This window comes from Zalophus californianus, chromosome 3 (genome assembly GCF_009762305.2).
Source record: "Zalophus californianus isolate mZalCal1 chromosome 3, mZalCal1.pri.v2, whole genome shotgun sequence".
NCBI lineage: Eukaryota > Metazoa > Chordata > Mammalia > Carnivora > Otariidae > Zalophus > Zalophus californianus.
The window spans coordinates 147,627,485-147,644,659 of record NC_045597.1 but is presented as its reverse complement, the minus strand read 5'-3'; the positions used below and the strand labels follow the sequence as shown (position 1 = coordinate 147,644,659).

General features: G+C 34.5%; 1 protein-coding gene across 6 annotated transcripts in view; it reads right to left on the bottom strand.

The window, feature by feature from the left end:
• The window catches only part of FSIP2 (fibrous sheath interacting protein 2), a 103,811-nt gene that overhangs the window by 25,247 nt on the left and 61,389 nt on the right, over window positions 1-17,175 (bottom strand). For 5 of the 6 annotated variants that reach the window (XR_003519251.2, XM_027590452.2, XM_027590453.2 and 2 more), the window contains 3 exons: window positions 7,151-16,689; window positions 4,007-4,501; window positions 2,155-2,255 (listed from right to left, as the gene is read on the bottom strand). Coding sequence is in view for 5 of the 6 variants with exons in the window: in XM_027590452.2 (XP_027446253.2) it covers window positions 2,155-2,255; window positions 4,007-4,501; window positions 7,151-16,689 (10,135 nt within the window). In the remaining variant the exon portion in view is untranslated. Of the gene's footprint in view, window positions 1-583; window positions 853-2,154; window positions 2,256-4,006; window positions 4,502-7,150; window positions 16,690-17,175 lie in introns of those variants that run through there. The other variant, XM_027590456.2, reaches the window with a different exon arrangement.

The window sequence follows — 17,175 nt, the reverse complement described above, 5'->3', positions numbered from 1 at the left end:
TATTTATTTATTTGAGAGAGAGAGAATGAGAGACAGAGAGCATGAGAGGGAAGAGGGTCAGAGGGAGAAGCAGACCCCCCGCTGAGCAGAGAGCCTGATGTGGGACTCGATCCCGGGACTCCAGGATCATGACCTGAGCCAAAGGCAGTCGCTTAACCAACTGAGCCACCCAGGCGCCCTGTCATGCTGTCTTTTTAAGGGCAGGGACTCCACTTCCTAACACCTCTGGGCTCTACCACAGCCAAGCCTGCTGATTTTTAAAATAACAAGTCCTGCTGGTTTTAAGAACTCATGAAATTCAGCTCCTCTTACTTTCAAAGACAAATATTATGGAGATTCATCCTCCTTATTTTTGAGTTTCCCAGGGTGAAAATCTGTTTTCTGCCCTTCTCTATGCCATTAGCTCCCTTCCTGTGGAAGGCCATTGTCCATTTTGCTCCCAGACCATATTTTTACCCTTCCTACCTTTTTTGATGTGCCCTCTTCTTTGCCTTTAGTTGTGGAGTTTCTTGTACCAGTCTTCAGGTCATTTCCTGGGTTATATACACTGGCATGGATGTTATCTAGTTGTATCTGGGGACAAAGTGAGCTTAGGGTCCTCCTTCTGCCATCTTCCCAGCTGAACTTCAAGGACTCCCTTTTGTCAGATCTTCTTTTCAATGTTTTATTTCCCAAGAATGCTTCCCATCATGCTTATTTTCAGGACCTTCAATATTCATTGTATTCTTTTGCCAGTAATCTCTTGCTTTCAGGTGCATCTTGTAGTCCTCTGGGATTTTCATGCACTGTGGCACCCATCAGTTGCCTTCTGTGATTTCCAGGCATAGTTCCAAACTATGCCACTGTCTCAATCTATTTAGGTGAGACAGAAAAATTCCCTCAGGCAGCACACAGTTAGCAGAACAATGCAAACAAGTTCCAATCTGTTTTTTCAATCCCAAAGGAGGGAACTGGGAATTGGGCCATTTCTTTCCAACTGTGTCTTGTCATGTTGCAGAGGGGATTGTGCAAAGGCAAGCAAAAATCTGGAATTTCCTAGCATTTTGAATGTGGCTTTACCTTGATTACTCATTCACCTGATTATTGCAAATATTTGGCTATTTTTCAGAGCTCATATAAAGTTATTTTATCAGTTTGTAGTTTTCTTTTTTGTTTGTTTGTTTTCCTGAGGAAACAAGGGCCTGTAGTTTTCTGGTCTGCCATTTTGCTCTAAACTGACTTTTATTTGATGTTATCTATGCCCTCTGTCTTCATCATTGATATAAACAAGAGAGAGGTGCTTTCATCAATAATGTATTTTAAAATAACCATTATACAGGAAAGAGAAACAATGATGGGTGTCCCCAAAATAATGTCAGTGTCAGTGTCAAAAAGAAACAATTCCTTCATGCTGTGTGGAAAGAAATGTAACCAGGCAGATTTTCCTCCTTATACCCATTCTTTCTCCTATAATTGAAAATGTTACCTCTTCTGGGTTATGAATATAAGAATATTCATAAACTTAAGAACAATTTTAAACAAGTTTTAACTCTTCTAGATATAGTTATTAGATTTCAAGTATATAGTATACTTTACTCTCTCTGTCCTCTGTAATGCCACACACTCCAGAGTTTGCTCCTATAGTTGTCCAAACCTTAATTATCTTCTCATATAAATGCTCTTTTTATACTTAGAGGCCCATATCAAGCTCCATTGTTTTCCAGACTTCATCTCTGAATGCTCTACCTAACAATGCCCCCTTTCATCTTTGAATTCTTCTTGCAGGCAGTTATATACACTAGAACATTTAGCTACTGAAGAGAGTTGATTAGGAACCCTTTGGGCTGATAAGTGCAGATATCATTGTGCCTATCTCCCAGGTTAAAAACCCAAAGCCCAAACCAAAATACACTAGCAAATTCTTGATCCAAGACACTGCTATACTAGAAAAGATGTAGAAAACAGGTAACTAGAAATCAGGGATCAGGTAGAAAGGGGGAAGGCCTCAGGAAGTCTCCACAGTGGGAAGGTATAGGAGGGAAGAATAAGAAGCAGTGGGGGAACGTCCAAGGCTGAATATTTGCCCAGCCATAGTTTTACCAGGGACCCCATTCTTCCCATAAATATTATTTTCATCTCAGATTTCTATTTTTATACTGCTTTAATTTCATATACCTGGCAGATGAAATCAGATCTTCTTGGTTGTATGAAGATGAACTCATGATTCTATGTATGAAGTAATGTGTTGGTTCAGTACTAGGATTCCATTTTTCTTTCTGGAAAAGTGAAAAATACATATTACATGTTTGACATGTACTTTCTCACCTTATTGGCATGTTTTGCACTCTAATCTACACTATAATGAAAAAAAAAATTCTAAAGATTACTTAAAAGATGAATGAACCCCTTAATTCTAATTAAAAGGTCTCTTTCCATTACATTTTTTTGTTTTGTTTTTTGGAAATGGCTCAGTGCTGATGATCTATATTATAATATTGGAGTTTGAATAGACTTTAAATGTAAATTTAAACAGTATTTGAAGAATATAGCTTTCAATTTCTGCCTTTTACAAATATTCTAAATCCTATCCTACTGAGTTCAAAAAGAAAAAGAACAGAGACATAACTCTGGTCAATTCAGAAGTTTTTGAGGTCAACCATCTTAACATGTACTTTATTTGTTGGGAAGTCATGTGTGATTTCATGGCCATATTTTTTATGAGAATATCTTTATTGTGGTATTTCTTCAAATCTCAAAAAAGCCACTATTATTGGGATTATTGTTCATATAATCCATTTTGAGTTTTTTTTTTTAAGATTTTATTTATTTATTTGAGAGAGAGGGAGAGCAAAAGCAGGTGGAGGGGCAGAGAGAGAGAGGGAGAATCAGGCTCCTTGCTGATCAGAGAGCCCAACATGGGGCTTGATTCCAGGACTCTGAGATCATGACCTGAGTTGAAAGCAGCTGCTTAACCCACTGAGCCACCCAGGTGCCCCTCCATTTTGAGTTTTGTAAATGTTATGCTATAACATTTCTTTAACTATCTATAAAGCCAGCATTTCTGACTATGAGGCTCAAGAAAACTATTCTGAAGACTGCATCTGGTCATGAAATTACACACAGCTTCCCAACAAATAGATCAGAATTTGCATTAAGATAATTTACCTGTTAAGCTTCTGAATTGAACAGAGTTGTATCTCTGTTCTTTTTCTCTTGTTCACCTCAGCTTTTGTATATACCCAAGAATCATTTCAACTGGATAATCAATAGAATTGTCTCACCAGGAAATCCTAAATCATATACACTTTCCAAAAACATGTTTTGGTACCAGTTTTTGGAAAGGGACAAACCCCAAAGGTCACTGAAATCCAGACCATCATTTGAGGGGCATGATACTAGGGGCAAGAGCTATACCCCATGATGATAGTGGAGCTTATGGGCTGATAGTAAGGGTGATATTTAAAATATTTTGATTAGCCTGTTAATTTTGGGCATGTTGGATAAGTAACTTTTAAGAAAAAAGTTGGCTATGTAGCTTGCCCAAAGGTCACATAGCTATTAAGTGAGAGTCAGGATTCAGACCCAGACAATCTAAATTTGTATGAATCTTTTTTTCTTCTTCCTACACTGACCCACTCTCTAGTTCTATCCTACCTATATAAGTTTTCTTTACACAAAATGTCCAATGGATATTTACCAGCCAAAATACAAAGGGACTGAAATTTATTAAATAATAGATTTAAATAATTAGCTTGCATTTTTTTTTCAATGGTTTCTATTTTATGTTCTCCTTTGGCTTCTAACTAATCTAGGTCTCTTTTCATTATCTGCTTTCCCTCCATTAAGTTTTATGGTTTCATCTGTTAATAATTTCTTTTATACTGTAAATATTACCAGGCTCAGGAGGAAACTGGAACCATTTTAATATTCTTTTCTGGCTAATTAAGTTACATTCTTGGACAGATTTTCTGAAGATCTCTACTTTTTCCATAGATATCTGTCACTGACATCTATGTTTCTCATTCACCTTACTCTGTGGCTTTTTCTCCCAAGAGCCTGTTTCAGTCATGGTTGTTGAACACGTGGCCATGTCAAGCTCAGCAATAGCTCTTTTAACTTTTCTCTCTTTGGGGTCTATCATATGATTTGAGGTTGCTTCAGTACTTTCAATATTTGCACTGGATGTGGGCTGACAACATTTGCTTAGAGACAAAAATTTTTTCAGGCTGTTTGTGCTTTGTGTTGGCTTGGGAGAAACAACTTTGCTTTCTACTGGCTTCATGGCTTCTTTCACTTGGTCTTCAAATTGTTCTCTTAAGCTTTCTTCTTGTACAATCTCTTTTAAAACAACTTCATCTTCAGACATTAGTTCCTCTTCCTTGGTACTTGCTGAATTTTCTTGATCAATATCATGAGCTACTAACCGAATGATAAGATCTTTTTTGTTCCGAACATCTTTTAAAAGCTCTACCTTGGTGATATCAGGCTTTCTTATATTCTGAAATGAATTTCTGCAAACAGCCTGGAATTGAAGGTACAATGAATATTAAAAACAAATGCCTCAATCATTCTTCCTGTGGTTCTATTGTAATTTAACTATTTTAATATGATTTATAGTTTCAGTTTAAGGAGTATTATCTTCAAATGTCACTCTTTGTATATTAGCAATGTTTTAAAAAGAAGAAACAAATGAAAGTTATGAAAAATATTTGTTGGTGTCTAGCATTTCTTTTATATGCCAGAGATCATATTAATCTATGAGAATTTACTCCAAAGTGTAGAGGAACATCTAACACTGGTTTCTTTCTTTCTTTTTACTTTCCTTTTCCTTTGTTTTCTTTTTTTTTTTGCTTAAACTTTATATTTTGTTGCATCATAATTTACTTTTTGTTTTTTCATTGACTTTGAAAGTTTTGGGACAGAAGTAGACACTATAATCTATTTTTCTAAAATTCTAGATAGGCAATCATAGAGAATCCTAAATGTACATATATTCAACAACAAAAAAATCAAGGTATTGTCTGATCTTGGCTTTTAAAAATGATGAATAACAAAACTTGTGAAGGTCTTTGACTCCTTAATCCCTGTTCTTCCACTCCTGATCCTTTGGTTATATTTTCCAAAAGGATCTTCAAAACATAAATCTTAATTTTTTTAACCCTTCTAGTCAAGTCTTACTTTTCACTTTCAATGTCTAAAAACAGATCAAAGAAGAGACAATTATAATTAGATAATAGAATTTCTCTAATATCTGTAGCTTTTGATGATGCCACAGGACCTCCAAACTGACTTAATAATCGTAGACCTCAACATCCCTTTATAATACTGTGAGCCAGTTTTTCAGACAATGGTGCCCTAAAAGAATGTCTTCTGTGGAAAAAAAATATAGAAACAGCTTTTTTAACAAACTAAAACACAAATGATTTTGATTTTCTGTGTTAGTAGAGGGAATTAGTGGTTTAGAAAAATCAAAAATCATTCCATATGGCTTTGGAATTTGTTACTATATATAATTTTGATATGTATATGCATAGTGTGTTGGGACTATATAGTACTCAAAACAGAAAACAAAGCCCTGTCATAGAGCCATCAAATGTCTAGGTTCTTTGGTGAGATCTACTGTTCTTTTGTCTCTTCTCTGTCCCTATGCTAGAGATAGTGTTGATACCCAGGCTGGTACAAATCATGTGTCTTTATCTATTATCTATTTCTTTAATATGTGTGTTTTTTTTTTTAATTTTCAAGATGGCTTTTCTTCCTCTTAAAAAGACATGGGTAATTGTTTTGGTTTATTAAATATTCTCTTTCCTGCTGGTGTGGTCTATAAATGACTTAAATAAAGAGGGGCAATGACTAAGAGTAAGATTTGTGACAGACAGTTCTACAGATAATTAAAAACGAATTTTGAGCAATGTTATTCTACAATCTGTTCACACAAATTTTACCCCGAAGGGATTACTTGTATATAAATGAAGACTACTAAGTAATATGCTAATACAATGATGAGAACACATATAGAAGAGCAAACCTTAGGGGTGAAAAGGACTGTCCTCTGATCCAAAATGTTTAGGGCAAAGGAGATTAAATTATGCCTCAGCTCATGATGATCTCAGTATTTGAGTACGAAAACATAAAGCACTAATTAACATATTTACCAGCCCTAAGACTTAGTTCAGTGTGTTGCAGAACAGTATTGGAAAAAAAATTCACTTCAGGTTTATGCTTCAGGGAGAATGGTTCTATAAAACCTTTCTCCTGGCCATAGATTATTCCCCTAAGTACACTCGGTCTTTTAATGAGTGAACACCATCATTACAAGGGGATTTGACAAAACTCAAAATGTGTAGGTCATTGTAAATGTATAGGCCAGACAATCCCTTTGTCCTCAGTGGTATAGTTTCCATGTAACAAGAACATGGTTTTGACATTTTAAAACCCTAATTAGTTTAATATACTTGGGGCCCTAGTATGGAGCTTTAGGGAAGAGCTAGGTCCATAGCAAGAGGAAATTGGTTCAACAAAATGGCAGCATTCAGGCAGCTGGGTCTAGAATATGGATAGAAGAGGAAATTAGGCACTTACTGAGAGTAAAGAAAATTTTGAGGAAGGCTAATATAATTGAAATGAAATAATAAGAAAACAGTATAATCTAGCATTTGTAGTGTAATGTTTATTAATGAATGTTGCTAAAAGTAAAAAGAGCTATAAGTTTGAGAAATTAAACTATTTTAGATAGTTTTTGAAACCTCATATATCCTGATATTCTATTAACTGGCCTTTTAAAACTGCTTTCAATATCCACAATAAAGAACTACAGGAACTATATGAGATTGTGTTTCTTCTGATTTTGCAATTGAAGATTATAATTTCAGTCAGCCTTATTTTACTATTAAGGGTATGTCCTGCATTTTTTTTTCTTTAAAAAAAATGCCAGTTTAAACTCATTTTCATAAGAAAACTAGCCTGAGATCTTTAGTGGGAGCCCCTAAGCTGATATGGCAAGTCCCAGTAAATTATATGACTCTATGGATGAACCCATGCAACTGGTTCTCCTATTGGGCTTGACAATAACAACAAAAATACATTACCATATACCTGTTGGAGGAAGGGAATCACAGAACAACCATGTCTCACTATTCACTTATGTTTTTGCTATTGCTTTTGCACTTACCTCAAAGGGTTTTACATCCAGTCGTCCCAACTTATTCAGTGAGATACGTCTTTCTCTCTTTATCTTTTCTACATTAGATGTGTCTGGTAAGGAGTAGCTTCTCCCATTTATTGATGCTCTTCTCAGTTCTGTTATGCTATGTCCGGTTTTTCTTAAACACTCCATCTTGAGTTTCTCAAGAGGTTGAGTTTTTACAGAAATTACTGCTAAGTGTTCTGAGATAATTTCTGGATCTATTTTGATTGCTTTATTCCCAAAATGAGGAACTATTTTAATTGGAAAATTTCCAGTTGAATCTTGATATGGCTCTTCTTCCTCTAACTCATGCATATCAATATCAGCATGCTTTTGGGCCTTTTGAATAATTCTATTAACATCTATATTTCCAAAGAGATTAGCATTTGAATTCTTTCTGCTAACTGTATCTAATGGAAAATGTGACACTCCATTAATAATTAAACTAGCCACTTTTCTAGGGAAAACAATGTTTGTACATTTTATATCATCATAAAGTTCTTCCTGGGTTCCAGATTGTTGCAGTACATTACTATAAACAGAATCAATAACCTGAGAAATCATTTCTATACTTTCTGGATTTAAAAGGTGTTCTTCAGGATTAGCAGCAACAAGATTAATATTACTTTGGGAAATTTCAGCTTTCACAGATTTTGTCAGTTGAGATGCAATTTTATTGAATTCGGGCTTTGATAAATTTTTTGCATCTTTGCTTGAGGCACTTGGCAACCTTGCTATTTTAGCCAAGAACAAGGCCAGTGCTTCCTCTAAAAACCTGGCATCTAACATAGAACCTTTTTTGGATGAAGACTTTTCCTGGGACTTAAATTCATCAATAATTTTGACCACTTTTTCCATAATTTTGACAGCTTCCAGAACTAATTCTGAACTTGATACTTTGTCCTCTACTTGAGGTTGAAATTCAGAATTGGAAATTTCCTTCACCATTAAAAGACCTATTATATCAGAGAGGACATTGCTCTTACCCATCAAATCTTTAAATATAGAAGTGTGTGAGCCAGAGTGCTTTAAAACACTGGCATAAACAGAATTAACTACTTTTTCAATAGTTTCATTGTTAGCTGAAGGTACAGTAGGCAATTCCTTGGCTGGTGGTACAAGTTTAATCTTACTTTTGGAGATAAATTCTTGTATTGAATTTAATATTTTTGAGCTTATTTTTTGCATGTCAGTTTCTAGAGATTTGGTTCTTTCCTTATCCACTTTTGGAAACACAGATAAAAGCTTTAATAAAAATTTTACAGCAATTTCTTCTATTATGTTATAAGGCAGTATATGAACACATGATGGTTGAGGCTGGGGAGCATCAGCAGTTTGGCTAACAACTTTAAGGATATTTTCAACAACACTGTCAACTTCTGCACACTGATGTGGAGTTAGCTCTCCAGAAAAATAGTTTTGCAATTGATTGCCAGTCAATTCTTTCAGGATTAAGTCAACTATGCTTTCTGAAAGGATTCTGCATCTGCTGGCTATACAATTTTGTATTATCTCTTGTGATCCAAACTGTGACAAGAGATTATTATAAATAGAATGAATCACTAATTGAATAATTTCATCATCATTGGGATGTAAGGATGGCACATATTGTATCGTCATATCTTTATCTTTGGAGATTGCTGTTGTAACTTTATTTAATAATTTCATTTGAAGGAAATCCAATTCTGTGAACCAACTGTCCTCAGATGTTTCTACTTCAGTGTTGGATACTGTTGAGAAAATTTTGGATAAAAGAGTTGAAATCACATTTTCCAAGAATTCATGAGGCAGCATGATGGTATATGGTGATGATGTTTGACATTCTTTGCTGGCTTTTTGTGCCACCTTTTGGACCTTTCTAACAACATCCTTAGATTCCAGAGGCAAACATGCTGAAGCTGTAACCTCATCGCAAAATATGAAATTAAGCTGATGTTGAAAAATTTCATTTATCACTGCACTGGTTAGTCTTCTTGCTAAATTTTCCCCGTTATTTTTTATATTCTTACAAATTGAGTCTTGAGATTTATATTCCTTCAAAATATTGCACACAGAAGAATGAACAACTTTGTTGACCAATGTTCTATCAATTTCTTGTATTTTATCGAGGAAAGGTATCTTATTTGATGAGGGTTTTTCAGTCATTTTATGCATAAGTGGCATTTTATCCACAGTTATTTTCTTAGTGTTGGAGGATGTTTCATCTGTAGTTGATTCTTTATGCCTGGGAGGTGCATTAGGAACTGATGACACCTTATCTACAGGTGGAAAAAACTGATTTCCCTTATGTGGCCTAAATACCTTAATTTGAGCGTCTGAAAATTCCTTCAACAGAGAGTCCATAAGTTTCATAGCTGTATCATAAAGTTCAGCTTGATTTTCACCATCACTTTTATTTTGATATCTATCACATATTTGTGTTTCTGATGAGGAAGAAAAGAGCAATTTGTTAACCATTTCGATGATAACATCTTCTAAAAATTTAGCAGGAACAATTCCAGGTTTACTTTTTGGTGGGTAGTGAGGACTGTCTGATTTACTAGGTTCATTTTTAATCTCCTTACTTTTCACTTTTTCTGTTTTTTTCCCTCTCTCACTCTCTTTCTCTTTTTCTTTCTCTCTCTCTATCTCTTTCTCTTTTTCTGTATTTCTTTCTTTCTCCTTTTCTTCTTTCTCTTTGACTGGGAGACTTTTTTTAATTGAGAGGGATGAATCCTTTGTTGAAACAGACTCTGTAAAATCTTGGCGGACTTCTTGAATTACATGTGATGTTGTATTATTTGGGAGACTTTGGGGTTTTGAATAATCTGATTCTGGAAAATGATATATTTCTAAAATATTGTCATAAATGTTTTCAGTGACATTTTGAACATATTCATAATTTAAATATTGTTCCTCATTTATATCTGTTTGAGATGGAGAGTCTTTTCCAACCTCTTTTTTTGGCTTTTGGCTAACTGTTTTCAAAATATTTTCTGTTGTGATCCCTGTAATGCTCACTTTGGATGTCAAAGATAACTGAAAGGGGTTGTCTTCCTTTTTTAATGTATTTTCTCTTGTTTTGTCAATCTTCTTTTCATTGTTTATTTCAAAATTTTGTCCAAGTATTTCCTCCTCATATACTATAACATCAGTAGCTACTGGAGATTCTGTGTGTACCTTATTACCTTGTCTCTTCTCATCTTTTGAGGCTGATATGCTTTTCTTCTCAATTTCATTATTTTTAAGAGTTACCCTCAAATCTGGTTCCTGCCTATCTTTACTTTTCACACTAGTAGTTGGAGAAGTAACTCCTGATACATTCTCATAATTGTTCATTGAAATTTCCGTTTTATCTTCTGTCTCTTTCTTTTCATTTGCCACACTTGCAGCTGGCACTAATAACATGTTAATTACATGGCTTTTCATAATTCTAGTTATAGAGGTAACTTTTGGACCTTGGATGTCACCTTTTTTCATTGATGTTCCTTCAGTTTTGAAAGTTTTCTTTCTACTTATTGCACCACTGTCTATTTCCAAAGTGTCTAACACATTTTTCTGGCCTGTGGTTACAGAAGTGTGTTTATATGATTGTTTTGGTAAAGCAAGTTCATTCCCTTTCAAGCATCTGTTTATCTGTGTAGAGGTTTGCTGTGGTAGGTGCTGAACCCTTTGGGTGATGTTATCCAGATTTAGAAATGAAAAGAAGGTGGAAGACCAGTCTCCTGAGAAAAGTGGTTGAATCTTAAAAGCAGAGATTGCCTTCTGAGCTAAAGCAGCAATCATTTCTGTCACAGTGTTACTCTTATCATCCTTCTGAATATCACTAGAGCCATATTTTCCTATGAACTGATCATACACAAAACTGGATATCTTGTCAACTGTTTCTTTATCAATTGGTGGAAAAGAAAACATTTCCTCAGCATTTGGTAGAACTTTAATTTTACTTTTCCTAAACTCTCCTAACAGAGAGTTTGCAAATTTTATAGCTAAGCCCACAATGTCTGGCTCTAGGATTTCTTTTTTCTTAGAATCTTCAATAATACTTGGAAGAGAATAAAATTTTTGAACAAGGTCAACGATTACATCTTCCAGAAATGTAGCTGAATATAGAGAAGGCTGTGTCTTTTCTTTACCAGGTTTACTAAGTACAGACATATGCCCATAATCAGATACCTCACTGGAAGATGATTCTTCACTATGTAAAAATGGTTGTAGATGATGATCCATGATTTCCTTCATGATGAATCCAGCTATTTTACTGAGGAATGAGCCTCCTTTTTTGTCTGCACCTTTCTGTACTTCAGCTTGAAATTCAGATTTTTTCAAAATATTATTACATACAGAGTCAACCAAATTCTCAATCATTTCTAATTGCATACTTTCTGCATTCTCCTCTGCTGTGGCAAGACAGATCTCATGTTCAGAAATTTCTTTGATAATTTCATCTGTCAGCTTTGAAGTTGCATCTATAAACTCACAATCTGATGTAACTTCTTCCTCTTTTAGTTTACTTTCAGTGTCAGGTGAAGGGAAGATATGCACTAGCAGCTTGTAAATCATATCTTCCAAAAGAGAACGAGGCAGCACAGTAATACATGATGGCAAGGTATGGCTATCACTTGTGATGACATTGAGCACATTTCTAATGATATTATCAGCTTGAGGGGAAGAATAGGAAGAAGACATTAATTCTCCTGAAATTAATGATTGCACCTGGTAGTCATAAATTTCCTCTAATAGCAAATGATATATTTTTCTTCCAAAACCAACAGTGTCACTTTGTATAGCCCTGTATACTTGAATCAGAGATTTATATTCATCTAAAATCTTTTCATAAATAAGGTTGACTGTTTTTTGAACAATTTCTTTATATCCTTCTGAAAAACGCGTATCATCATCCAAGTTATCTGCAACTAAAATCTCTGATGTGGTAAACTCCTGGACAATTGAATTTACTAATGTTGTAACAATGCTGGTAATTTTGGCTTTTACTGTATCTGGGTCTTCAGCAGCCAAGAAATTATGTGAGAATGCATAAAGGAGTTTACATAAAAGCTCAGAAATTACTTCCTCCAAAAAGAAAGCTGAGTTCACAATGAAAGACATCTCTCTTTGTTTAGGATCTATTGCTTTCTGTTTATATGTTTGATCAACTGCTGATGAAACAGGAGTTTTATCTCCAGATAAAAATGACTGAAGATGGTGGTTAAAGATTTCTTTTATTATAAAACTTGCTATTTTTGAAACAGGTATGTTACTTATACCTTTTCTATCTTTTGTAAGAGATTGGTATAGATTCGAATGTGAAAGATCAGCATAAATGGAATCAACCATAGACTGGATATCTTTTTCTGAAATCATACTTTGTTTTTCATTTCCATGTTTAATAATACATATTGCGTGTTTTGAAATTATTGACATAATTTCATTTATCAGTTTTATGACTGTATTACTTAGGTCTGATTGAGAATTATCTAGATGTTCTGTTCTGGGGGCCAATGGACTCATCTGAGATATAAGCTGAGTGACAATTTTTTCCAAATCAGTATGGGATAACATGGTAGTATATATTGTTGATGCCTGCCTTTGAAATCTTGATTTGGTAATGTTCCATTGAACTCTCTTCATCAAAACATTAGTATTGAGTTTGGAGTGTGACTTAAAAGGAAGCTTTCCTATAAGGTTTGGATGAATTTGGAAATCAAAAGTTTCAGCAAGGATGATTTTGGTTATCCTTGCAGCTAATGTCTTTGTGTCATTTAGAAAATCTTTATCAGGCGTTATTTCCATCTCATATTCTTGCAGAAGTTTGCTGTACACCTTGTCAATAATGTTCTTGACTATCTCTCTCTCCACTGGAGGCAAACACAATTGTTCCTCAGCATTTTCTAGAATGCTAACTTCAAATTTTGAGAATTCTTCTGCTATCAAATTTATGAGTTTTTCAGCTTTATCAAATAGTTCATCTTCTGAATCTCTTACTGATTTTGTTTGTACAATGCCTAACACCCTGTGGAATATTTTGCTTAAAACCCCAGAGACTACATCTTCCAAAAAAGTTGAGGAATAAACAGTGGCATAAAACCACTGCTTTCTCTCATCATCAAAATATGTGTATGATGAAGAAGGTAATAGCTTTCCATCCACAAATGGCTGAAGATGTTGTTGACAGATATGTTTAATTATAAACCCTGCTATTCTATCAATAAGAATATCATTACTACTTGTGATATTTTGCTCAACTGGTTCTTGAGAATCAGAGTTTTGTGAAATATTTTTGAATACTGAGTCAACGAGATGCTGAACATCATCTTCTGAATAAACAAACTTGGTTTCTTCTTCATTTTTTGAAAATCGAATTTCATGTTGGGAAATTTTCATCCTAATATCACTGATTATCTCTGAAGCAATTTCATTGAAATTCACTCTTGATATGTCTTTTGGAGTTTCTCTGTCTGGAACAATGCTAGTTGCCGATGGAAAGATTCTAGATAATAGTACTCTTATCATGTCTTCTAAAAATGTGTATGGCAGCAAGGTGTTATATGGAGATAAACTCTGACTTGGCTTGGTAGATTTATTGATGTTACTAAGAATGTCCTGAACAATATTCTCAGCGATTGAAATAGAATGGGAAGATGATGACAAATCACCAGAAAAGAGTGGATGAAGAAGGTAATCTGAAATAGCTGCTACAATTAAATTGGTAATATTTTCCACAAAAATATCACTGTCTTCAGACTGTTTATCAACTTCAGGGTCTAGCCCATACTGTTCTAAAACATTTCTATAGATTGAGGTGACAAGTTCATCCACAATATCGATATTTACAGAGGTGTAAGATTGTTCTTTGCCATCATATAGAAAGTGAATTTTAGCTTTGTGAAAATGGTTATTTATTGAGTTTACTATTTTTTGGGTCATATTTTCCAGTTCAATTTCAGTGTTATGCTTTGTGCTGAAAATCTTTGATAAAAGTCTGGCAACAATTTCCCCTACAAATGTATCAGGATAAATACCTAAGGGTGATGGTGTCTGGGGTCTGTGTGACTCTGTGACTTCATTGAGAACCTGCTTAACCATATTTGATACTGCATCCATTGGAGTCTTTGGACGAGGTAAACCTTCTCCACACAAAAATGGTTGAAGATGATTTTCAATAATCTCTTGGATAATAAAACTGGCTATTCGGTCAATCATAATTGGGCTTCGGCTAACTATACTTTTCTGTATTGAAACAAGAGAGTCAGACATTTGCATGATATTACTATAAACAGAATCCACCATCTTCTGGAGGTTTTTTCCAGTACATAGATATTGATTGTCATATATAGTGAACCAAACTTTATGTTTTGAAATGGCTGATATAACCTTATTTATTATACAGGTAGACATTTCATTGAAATCTGGACTCATGAAATATTTGTTTCCCAAAGAGGAAGCCTTGTTGGGTGAAAGAATGAGTTGAGATAAAAGTCTTCGGATGATATCTTCTAAAAATGAGTGGGACAATGTGGTGCTGTAGCCTCTTGAAGACCTAGACTGGGAAGTAAATTTTCTCAGGTTATTTTGAAGTTTCTGCAATATAATTTCAGCTTGGAGAGAGTAATATGAGTTCGGTATGAGCTTTCCTCTGAAGTAAGATGGGAGTTGGTAGTCTAAAATCTCTGACAGTATGCCGTTAGTTATTTGTTCTGCTATTGAGGTATTGTCACATGCTAGATTATCATCACAGGTCACTTTCAATTTATATTGCTGTAAAACATCATAATAAACTGAATCAACAATTCTACTAATAGTTTCTTTATGGATTGGTGGAAAACACAGCCTTTCTTCAACATTCCGTAAAACAGTGACGTGTGCATTATTAATCTCATTCACTACATTGTTGACAAATATTGTATTCATCGCATAGAGCCAGCCCTCAGTGATGTTTTTGTTTTTGTCCCACAGTGAAATAGAGAGATTAAAAAACAGTTCTGAAATTATTTCCTCCAAAAATGTGGCCGAGTACACACCTGTATTTATATCTCCTGGATATAGCTTATTATGGATGGGTATTGAATCCATATCTTTTGTTCCCTGTCTTTTGAGAGGTGACACAGAAGTGGAATTTACTGAACACTTCTTGCCAAATGCTGCTTGTATTTTGGAGCTAACCCCACTGGGACTATTCAGGGATCCTGTCAGAGTATTACCATCATAACTCATGAATCCTAAAAAGGCTTTGCCTTGTCCTAATTCTGTGAATTCTGGCCTGTTTGCATTTATGAAACTAGACTGCATTTTTTTTCTTCCGTACTTCAAAGGCTTGTTTGCAAAAGGTGGGCTTTGGGGGAGTTGTACACTATGACATAGTTTGTCCATCAATGATTTAACCAAGCTGTGGGAAATAATAGTAAGCATAGAGTCTGATGATAATAAATCCTGATCCATTTCTGCCAGATTTTCTAAAAAGTCTGACATATAATCTCCTTGAAATTGTTCACAGTCCATTGCTCCCTTACAGTAATCAAATTCTTCATCTTCTAAGCTTTGCAGTGTTTTTAAAAGTTTACATTCTTCTGCTAATATTTCATTGGAAAGAGGGCTATTATCAAGAAAAACAGTGTTTGTGCATTTTTCCAAAAGTGTTCTGATAAGTTTCTCACACACGACATTGAGAAGAAAAACTGATTTGGGGGTGAGGCCCAAGTTATTTCCAAGTATGCTGTTACTTTGCTGATCATTTGAGGATGAAAAAAATGTTCCTGCCTTTTTATCAGAATTCATAGCCTCACCTGGATGTTCATCTGGTAAAAATAAATCTAAAACAATATTAAAAACTTTATTGACTACTTCTTTGGATTCACGAGTTTTTAGAGTACCAACCAGATTGTCTAACTGACATGCCAGATAATTTAATTTACTTTTTTGAAGGAGATGATCAATTTGGTAATTAGATGATTCCCAATCTCTGGAGCCTTTCTGTCTTTCCATGGTATTTGTTTCATTGCAAACGGTCACACTATTTCTTCTAAGCATGGAAAATGATTTTTTTCTTCCATTGCTTTCAAGATGATGGTTTATTCCTATTTCTTTGGACATTACCTGAATCACTCCTGTTAAGAGATCCTGAAAGAGATTATCAAAGTCAGCAGAAGCTGCTCTTGGGCAGTAAATGTACTTTGTTTTTAAAGGAAACATTTGCTGTGCAATGTCAACCTCTATAATATTACTGTTAAAAAGGATTTCAGTGATGATATCGGAAATACTTAAAGCAAGTTCCCCAATAGAAATTGACCTGCTTTCAGACATTTGAGAATTAATTGAAATAATCTTGTTAAATCCTACATTTTGGCTTTCCAGTGTTTTCTTTTTTTCTCTACTATCTTTGGTGTTACCAGAAATGCTTGAAGTTAAATGGCAAATAATAGACTCAGTGAGATGTTCACAAAGTTGATTAAGTGAAGAATCATTGTAGATACTTCTGAGAGGCTGTCTTGATTCACATTTTTTCCTTGACAATGTGGAAATAATAGACACCTTCTCCTCACTGGAAACTGAAAAAAATTACCACTTTTAGCATGCATGAAGAGAAATATGTAAAATTCAACATACTGGTAATTATTTACATATGAATTTCACTTATGGAATATCTCACTAAAGAAAAAAAACATAGTCAAGAAAGAAATTGGGTTTTCTTCAAATATTTATTACCCATCTGTGGAATCTTAATTTTAGGAAGAAAGTTGAGAAAATAAGCCTGAAGAATTCAAATCTCTCAGTTAAGTGTTGATATCTCTCTTGCTTAGATGGGTTAGGGGCTCTAAGAAGCTGGAAATCATGGGGCAGAAAAATGATTTCCAAGTTTAATGTTACAATTTAGCTTGTCTGCAGTGATCTCTAGAGAGCTCATGTAATTATTTAAAATTTATTTTTAATGAAAATAGTTAATGTTAGGTTATCTGTTACTTTTTTTTTAAAGAATTTATTTATTTGTTTGGGGGTGGGGGAGGAGCAGAGAGAGAGGGACAAGAAGGCTTCAC